This window comes from Peromyscus leucopus, chromosome X, assembly GCF_004664715.2.
Source record: "Peromyscus leucopus breed LL Stock chromosome X, UCI_PerLeu_2.1, whole genome shotgun sequence".
NCBI lineage: Eukaryota > Metazoa > Chordata > Mammalia > Rodentia > Cricetidae > Peromyscus > Peromyscus leucopus.
Window position 1 is genome coordinate 19,956,534 of NC_051083.1, and position 9,476 is coordinate 19,966,009.

The 9,476-nt window shown below is 43.6% G+C and overlaps 1 protein-coding gene across 1 annotated transcript; it reads left to right on the plus strand.

Annotated features, from left to right (window-relative positions):
* Window positions 1–230: 230 nt before the first annotated feature.
* Window positions 231–9,205, plus strand: LOC114702860 (protein FAM104A-like). Its single transcript, XM_028883437.2, has 3 exons — window positions 231–372; window positions 680–779; window positions 8,925–9,205. The coding sequence occupies exons 1-3, from the start codon at window positions 359–361 to the stop codon at window positions 9,156–9,158; spliced, it is 348 nt and encodes a 115-aa protein (XP_028739270.1). The 5' UTR covers window positions 231–358; the 3' UTR covers window positions 9,159–9,205.
* The last annotated feature ends 271 nt before the right edge of the window (window positions 9,206–9,476 follow it).

Genomic DNA, 9,476 nt, shown 5'->3' on the forward strand with positions numbered 1-9,476 from the left:
TATAATAACTTATGAGGAATATTCAAGAATAATACTGTCAAATCCCACAAACTAATTATATGTGGAAAGAGGGCATGGGAGGAAGATGTAAGGGAATGAAATATTAAAACACTTCTAGACACAGTTTCAGGGAAGCAATCAGCCACAGTGTGGTGATGGCAGTGAAGTAGCTCCAGTGACATAATAGTTGTCGCCATAGCAACAGGAATAATCTGACAGTACATAGGAAGTGTCTGTGCCTAGCCACTGGCTGAAGAGACATAAGAGCAAATAGGCGCTAGAAGCCGCACCTGTCTTGAGAGCTGCCCTATGGCAGAGCTGAGAACCATATAATCTGGAACGGTTATTTCAGTGGACAATGGGGCTGGTCAGGTAGAGTTTCAACATTTGAGCATAACATCTTTGTGTTTTTGGTCCCAAGCAGTGGTTCACATTAAGATTCTGATTGGGGAACTTGAACTTGGGCTTTTGGTATACATAGAATTCCTGTTGGACATGTTTCCTCCACTGCCTAGTGCCATCTGCCTGCAGAATCTGAATCCATCAGAGCAGCTCTGACTGGTGGATCCCCACACAAGGCTGCGGATTTGGGTATCAGCATGGGGCTGAAGGTTAAGCACCTGAGAGATCAGTTGCTGAATGATGACAGATGTTCCTCTCCCTTTAAAACTCTTTTCAGGAAAAGGAGAAGAGATGACAAGGAGGAAGACACCCACCTTCCCCGTCATTCGAAGAGGAATAAGAAGGACCAGGCCTTCCAGGACCCGCATGCTATAGAGGTAGGAACTATGGCCACCCAGCTTCTCCACTTGACTTATTGCCCACTCTCTGGTGTTCATTTCCATCTCCATGAGGCAAGAGAACCCTCCCAGATGTCCTCGGGAAAGTCTTCTCCTTGGCTGCAATGGCTTTGAGGTAGAGCAGGATTTTAAGTATTGACATAAGCCTGATTTTACTGTGCATCAGAACAGAGACAGGGCTGGCAGAGAAGCTTTCCTAGGCACAACCAGGAGGAATGGGGTTCCAGAAATTCCTTCACCTTGCAAATGAGGAGGGAGAATCGAACCCCTTCTGCAGTTAGGATAGAAATTAACTGCAAGAACAGAGAGGCATGCTACTAGCTACAGTGCTTTCTTGCTTTCTCCCTGAAAAACCTAAGAGCCAAGTGGGGGTTGTGGGAAGGGATTTGGGAAAGCATTAGTGGTGCTTGTGCTGAAGAGCTGGCATTTCAACTTCAACAGACTTCACTTTAACAACCAGTAATTGGTAATGCAGCATGGTTTGAATGGAAGCATAACTTAGTGAGGAGGGAGCACTATAAATGGTTGCTGGACAAGTCTCATCAGGTAATGAGTAAGTATGGCTCAATTTTTCCTTTCCCGAACAAGAGATAAAAGGCCTATCAACAGGTGCTTTCCTCTGGGACACAAACACAGGTAGGTTTTGGATAAAATGTACCCAGACCTACCCTAGTCAAGCAAGGAGTGTTCTTGACCCACTGAGTTTTCTGTTGCATATGGTCACCTAAATATGAATACTGGCCTTTGTTTCCAAGGTTAGCATCCTTAGACCTCCATGTGTAAATCTGCTCCCTGGAACAAAGATATGAGACATGGTAGTGCAAACCTAAGACAGAAAGCTTTGGTACATGTCTGTCTTCCTGATAAAGAACAATGGCTTCACAGTGTTTTCCTGATGGCTGAGTAAAAGAAGAAATGGACAGTGTGGGGTAGCTGTGGGTCACTAGTACAGATGCCAGACCTTCGCTCTGCTATTGATCACATGGGAACTAATGCTCAAGTTCCAATTAAACAGCAGTAAGACAAATGGGAAAAATACATTAAGGGCCTCTCACCTATTCTGGTTAGACTTCTGAGCATCCTTGATTTTCCCCAACTGTTGGGACTACAGCTCTTAGTGACACCACTGTTTTATGCAGGGTGAGTTAGGCTGTCTGCTGGAATGTTTGGTAGCCTCTTACATTTCTTTCTGGTGTTAGCAGTTTGTGGTCCATGCTGGTTATTTTAACTGCCAGCCTCACAAGACATGGAACCACCTGAGAGGAGAATCTCTTTTTAATACCCTTCTGTATTCTTTGAAATGAGATTTCTTGATCATCTTCACCTATAATCTCTGCCTGCAACTCTACTCTGGACTCCCCCATCCAATAGCAGTCAAAATATCAGAACCCCCATGTACCTGTTACACTTTGGGGTTCAGAAACAAATGTCTCTCAGGTATACAGGAATGGAATTGCACAGAGAGCTGAGATTGAAGGTAGAAAGATCTTGGATTCACTTGCTTTTCACTTAGGAAGCATTATCCAGTTCTATATCATGAATACACGTGGGTTTCCATTTAGTGTTTGTGATGCTGTTCCATGATCACATTGTTCCTATGGCTTCCGTTTCCATTTTCCCGTCATTTGTATCATTAGCCAATTGAAGGTCTCTTTCCACCTCCTGTGGAGCCTGGAGACCTGCCATCCTTCTTCCAGGTGCTGTCTTCCTTCTCTCCTGTGATTCTAAGCTGCTGTCTGCATCCCTGCCACCATCTGTCTGGCGGTTCCTTTTCTAGAGCTGCTCACTGCACCCTACTTTCTGCAGCTGCCCCTTCCTTGGCCATTGATTACACTGGAGAACTCAACCTGGGGAGCCTTCTAAACTCAGTCCCAGGAATGTATGTTTACCCGGCCAGGAGTCCTCTGCAGTGGCTGGGATGTCCTTGTGTGTATGTACAGAGCTCTCAGCGACTCTTTCCTCCTCCACTCTCGGGGTACCAGTGCATGTTCCATGTGTTTCTGCCAACATCATCAAGATGAGCACAGCCTGTTTGGGGATACTTAGCAAAACTGTGTAGGTGGCCTCCATGTTCTTTGTCCTCCTTTCCCATCCGTCCATTAGAATATCTGTCTGTTCAGCTCAATGGAGTTCTCAGCATGAAAGCCCAGGCCTCCACATGTTCTTGCCATGACGGCTCTTGTGCTTTCTACAGCTGGAGAAATTCTGTAGGGGCCATACACCCTCATCTTATCATCATGTGTCTGCCTCTCAAAATCTTCCTCACACTCCTGAGCTCTTGTTCTGCCTGTTAATATTCACCTGTCCTACACTGGCTGGTGCAGGTGCCTTTCATCCTTTCCTTCAGTCATTTATTTTATTCTTTCAGATCATAATATAATTATATCATCTCCCCTTCCCTTTGTCCCCTGAGACTCATTCATACACCCCTCCTTCTTGCTCACTGTCAAATTTTTGGCCTCTCTTTCTTTAATGTGATTATACTCACACATACACACACACACACACACACACACACACACACACACACACACACACATACACACACACACACACACACGCAGGGACTGAAAAATACAGTCACTATAATCTTTCTTTTTTTTTTTTTTTTTTTTTTTTTTTTTTTTTTTTTTTGGTTTTTCGAGACAGGGTTTCTCTGTGTAGCTTTGCGCCTTTCCTGGAGCTCACTTGGTAGCCCAGGCTGGCCTCGAACTCACAGAGATCCGCCTGGCTCTGCCTCCCAAGTGCTGGGATTAAAGGCGTGCGCCACCAACGCCCGGCTATAATCTTTCTTAAAGTCAGTATTAACCTTACTTTTATGCATGTCTTCTGGACTGAGCATTTGGTATTGGATAAGCAGATGGTGTGCTCTTTTTCTCACTGTCCCCTTAGTTGCCTATAGGTTTTATTTTTGTTTCCTTTTGTTTTGTTTTTGAAACATTCAGTGACTCAGGCCTTCCCTGTCCACTTGGGCATGTCTGTCACGGTTGTTCTTCTGTTCATGCTTAGGCCCTCTTGGTGGTGAGACTTTATGGGTGCAGTTCTGTCATTCCTAGAAGACAGTCTCACTGTAAACTCCATGATTCTCCGTTCTAACAATCTCTCTGCCCCTCTTCCACTATTTCCCTCGTGTCCGTTGTGAGGTGGCTCCACAATTCTGCATTTACATTAGTTGTGTTTTTCTTTAATGGTTCTGTCTGTTGCAAAAGGAAATTTCCATGATGATGCATGGAGACCACACTTCTCTGTGGGTATAAGGTAAATATTTGGAATTTAGTTAGGGAATACACTGTCTTGGTAAAGTGGCAGTTACTGGTTCTCCAGATTCCATTACTACTTCTACCCTTTGGATAGTTGGCTAGGGTTCCTGTACCAGGTACGATTTCCCTCCTACTGATCAGGGCTGAAGGCTGATTAAGGGTCTGCAGGTTACCACTGATGTTTGTGCCACTATCGCACCCTTAGGGTTATCTGACCGTGTTGGTTGTTGTGGTTCACAGGCTTCATAGCTGGGTAGGACTGCTGGATGCATCCCTCTTGTGCAAGCTTGTACTCAACAAAGGTAGTCAGCCATGATAGCTAGTCCTCAGGGAGGAGGCTTTCCGGTCAGTTCCAGCTCAGGGGCCTCTGGTGACAGGATGAGATTCCTGCTCCATTAGTAAATACACAAGCATGTGTTTGGGTAGATTGGGCATCCCAAGGGCATGTGCCTACCCAGGCATTCTCTCACAAGTGCAGCCCAAGTGAGTATGGCTCTGAGTCTACTGAGAAAAAAGCACCACAGATGATTCTCTGTCCTGTCCTCAAATAGAGCTCTACCTGTTCTCTGCTGGCCACACAGCTTCTTTGGCTCTGAGGCAAACATGCAGACTTTATTAAGGCCTTGAACAAAGTATAACCTTGCCCATGCACATGCACCTGGGCCACATCATCATTGTTTAGCACACCTGGAATCTTTAAATGGTGAGGTGTTCTTCCCCAGATTCTTATTAAATAAACTTTTATTTTACAAAGTGTGTGGACCTGCAAGGGCGTGCCCAAAACAAGTGCTAACCTATGTGGAGAGTGCAGATAAACCAGAGTGGGCTTTGTGTGGCTGAAGAGATGGCTGAGCAGTTGGGAACAGTAGCCTCTCTTTCAGAGGACATGGACATCCATACTGAGGGGTTTCCTTCCACGTGTAACTCCAGTTGGAGGGCTTGCATCCCCCTGTTCTGACCTGTACAGGCATCTAAGTACTCATGGTGCACATAGCATATACTCACGAACACATAAATCAATCAATCGTTTTTGTTTGTTTGTTTGTTTGTTTTCAAGACAGGGTTTTTGTGTAGGCCTGGCTGTCCTGAAACTCATTCTGTAGTCCAATCTTGCCTTGAACTCACAGAAATTCAACTTCCTCATGCCTCAGGTGCTGGAATTAAAGGCATGTGCCACTACAACCCAGCCAATAAATCTTTTTTTCCTAAAGGATTGGGTTTCCTTCTTGAATGGGTGTTCTGAAGAGTCATTTCTGGGACCAGTCAGTACATGCTAAGAAGCATTCATGTGTCAATAAAATTTTGGACAGTCTTGAAGCATTTCAGGTCTTTTATGTTCTGGGAAGAGAACTCCCCTCTGAAACTGAGGTGGAGGAAGGTGAAAATATTTCTGCTATGAAGAGCAGTTTGGGCTGTCAAAAAGCCGATCAAGCTGTAAACCAATTCCCAGTTGGTCCTGCATCATAACTATTTCTTAATTCAAAGATTCCTGCTCAAGGTCATTCTCACAGCAGGACTGTTACATTGTCCAGGCTTTGTAAGTGGGAGGACTCTTGATTAGATGACTAGCCACTGTGGATGGAGAAAGCACTGTTGGGGAGTGGGAGGTTAGTCTGTCTTCGCCACAGTGGAGCACACTGAGCACTCTTCCCAAGGTCTCTTCTCCAGCACTACACTTCATTTCTCTAATCTCTTGTTGGAAGTCAGGAGGAACTGAGTCTCACTTAGAATTTCACTGGCAGTGTGGTAGCATTGCGTGATTGAGTTACTTACAAAGTGAATCTTTGTCTATAAACCTCTTGCTATAGATGAGATGGAAAGCAAAGATATCCCAAACATAGAAATAATGGTTTCCTGTCTCAAGCTGTCTAAGAGTGTGGTAGTTTGAGGAAGAAAGGCTCCAATAGCTCATATATATAAATGCTTGATCCTCAGTAGCTAAATCCGTTTGGGAAGGATTAGGAGGTGTGGCCTTGTTGGAGGAGGTGTGTCGCTATGAGGGTGGGCTTTGAGGTTTCAAACCCCCATTCCATGCCATTCCAGGTGTGCTCCCCCACACCTCGTGCTTCATGTTTGTGTGTCCAGTTTTAAGTTCTCAACAACTGTTCCAGCCCATGCCTGCCTTCCTGCTGCCATGCAGCCTCCATGGTGGTCACAGACTCTAACTACCCTCTGAAACTGTAGGTCTCCAATAGCGCTTCTGTAAGCCACCTTGTCATGGTGTCTTCACAACAATAGAAAGTAACAAAGACAACATTAGTGTGTTTCCAACCAATTATTAGTGTTGACATTTATTAGTTACCCTTCAAAGTTTTCAAAAAATTGAAAAATAGACATCCAATAAGAAATCAGGAACAGCCGGGCGGTGGTTGTGCATGCCTTTAATCCCAGCACTTGGGCGGCAGAGGAAGGCGGAGCTCTGTGTGTTCGAGGCCAGCCTGGGCTACAGAGCGAGCTCCAGGACAGGCACCAAAACTACACAGAGAAACCCTGTCTTGAAAAACCAGAAAAAAAAAGAAACTAGGAACATCATTCTATATTGGCAAAAACACAGTTGTACCCTCCTTGTTACCAAAAATGGGCCTTAATACTCTGTTTAATTAATAGAAGTAGTATTTATTAATTAGATTTATTTCGGCCTTCTTTCTCTACCTGCCTGACTACCTGTCTGGCTCTCTGTTTTGGCAGGTTTCTATACACATCTAGGGTTTGCCTGGAACTCACTATATAATCTAGACTGGCCTCAAGATCCTGCTAGCTCAGCTTCCCAAGTGCTGGTGTAACAGGCATATGCTAATATAACCTGCCAGTTTCCTCCCTTGTAAAAAGTGTTTAGTGATTTTTGACTGTTAATATTTGAGACACTGAAGTTGTAAAACCCATCAATGACCATTATTGTAATAATTATGCCTGTATGCAACTGAGGTAAAAATTATATGTCAACTAGAAATGAGAGGCTGCTCATCTTTTGTTTTCTTCAAAATAGCTCTGAAGAATTCCATTCAGGGCTGTGAGTTTTTCTTTAAGTTCTCATAGGCAGGGTCTCAGGTGGATAAAGTTCACCTCAACATGACTATTTTGCTCAAGATGATCATAACCTTGACATTCTGATCCTCCAAACTCCACCTGGTTCTACACCAGTTCTTCTCAGCACCTGGTGTGCTAAACTGGGCTTCAACCCAGTATTTCCTGTGTGCTATGTGAGCTCTCTACCCATGTCACCATATCCTCAGCCCCTTAATGTACTAAATCCCTCTTCATATGATACTATAATCTTCATGTCACAAGTGTTTAAACCAAATATGCTCCCGTTTCTGATGGTTCCCCTACTTGCCATATTGTTCAGAATATAGTCCAGCAGAAAAAAGAATTAAGAAAGAAAGAAAGAAAGAGAGAAAGAAAGAAAGAAAGAAAGAAAGAAAGAAAGAAAGAAAGAAAGAGACAGACAGACAGAAAAGGGAAACCAGAGTGTGTACTGTGATTTTAATCAATGTGATAGGTTACATGGCATTTGAGTGTTTATAAGCCAAACATACAGTAAAATTGCTACATCTAGATTTTTACACTGGATGCCTTTAAGGGGTATAGTTTGTCTGGGTTCCTCTGAGACCTCTTTCACAAGCACAGCCCTTAAATCCATGGAAAGCTATTTAACAGTCACACACAGAATCATTTTCCTTCTGTGTGTCTCACAGTCTTTGAATGCACGAATCTCAGTGCACATATACTGCCATTGGCTACCTGTGGGTGATGTAGTGAGATGAGGAGATCCACATGACCTGAGAATGACGACAAATCTTGGTTTCTGTCATTCTCAGAGCTACTAAGATGAAAAATGGCCTAATAAGGCATTCAATACCAATATTGTTCACCAATTCTACTTAGGTAAGGGTCACTGTGATCACCTACTCCTCTTTTGAAAGTCTTAAAATTAAAGGCAAGAAGTCCATGAGTATTCCTATACCTAAGGTATTGTAACCCAAGGTCCCATGCATGTGAAGAAAGCACTTTACCACTGTGTCGCATCGCGAGTCTACATGATTACAAAATAAGACATTTTGTGGGAGAATCACAAATAGTCTCACTATTATGACAGAGTGAAGTTATTTCTGTGAAAGACAATATTAAGAGCAAACACACAGTATAGAAAGCACACTGAACCACAAACAGGAGACCAAGGGGTGTTAGTCATTAGAAATGCTGAGCGTTGGCCTACAGCTGTCATTTAAAACTATCAAAGGCATTTGGAGATATGAGTGGAGCCTTGAATTACTATAGGAGGAATACTTATATCCACTCTTGAGGACAGGTACGGAAAGATCCTGTTATTTGTGTGTGTACCTGTGCATGTGTATATATATATATATATATATATATATATATATATATATATAAATGGAGCTTTCCCCATCATTTCTTTGCCACATTGGAACATGGACCTGCATTCCATCTTAGTTGTTTCATCAAATCCCTATCTCAGTCTGCAGCATTGATTGCTGCTTTCTCCTGGAGGTTGGGATCACACTTCCCTGGTGCAGGTAATTGGAATGCATGGTACAAACAGGACCAGAGGATATGTGGATGCATTTGGAGTGAGAAAGCCTGTGTTTGAACCCTCTCCCTGACATTCCCAGAGACTGACCTTTGGGCCTGTGGGACATCTCTTTCCTGTTCTGTCAAATGGGTACCATTACCACCAGCTTGAGCTATAGTGCTGCTGTGAGAAAGGAATGAACTAACCAAGTGATTGCACTTTATAGACTGTGAAGTCTTTTGTAGAGTGTGATGCCAGTATTCTTCAAGCTGACCAGGAAATGATGACAGTATCATAATAGCCATCCTCCTTCTGTCTTTCTCCTTCCAGTCGTCAAGCAGTGATAATGAAAAGATCCACAGCAGCATCAATAACCCCAACAGAGAAAGTGTTCCAAAGAGCAGCTTAAACCCGGACCATGCTGAACTTAACTGCGAAGTCCCCGAGTTCTACCATGAGGACTATGCATTGGGCCAAGACCAAGGTCCTTACTCCCACATTAACCAGATCTTGAAGGAGGCTCATTTCTACAAACTGCAGCAGAGAGGACAGTCTCTGGCATGATCACCTAGGCGTCCTCCTCCCTTGTTTATAAAAAGCAATGGCATTCACATAAAGCAGTCTTGGCTTTTGTGTGTATTTTCAGTAAGAGGTCAATGGGCATTTGTAATCTTTTGCTGTTTTGCTCCACCACTGCGATTTCAAATGGTCCTTCATGACAGTTTGATATGTTTTCTGTCAAGTCTGGTGTCCAGTTCATGTTAAAATTGCAACATGAGGACATCTCTTGATATTGAATGACTTATATGTCCAATTCGGGTTGGGTTTCAAGTCACTCATCTAGGGTCTGTGTTAAATGTCGTTTTAAAATGTGACTCCTTC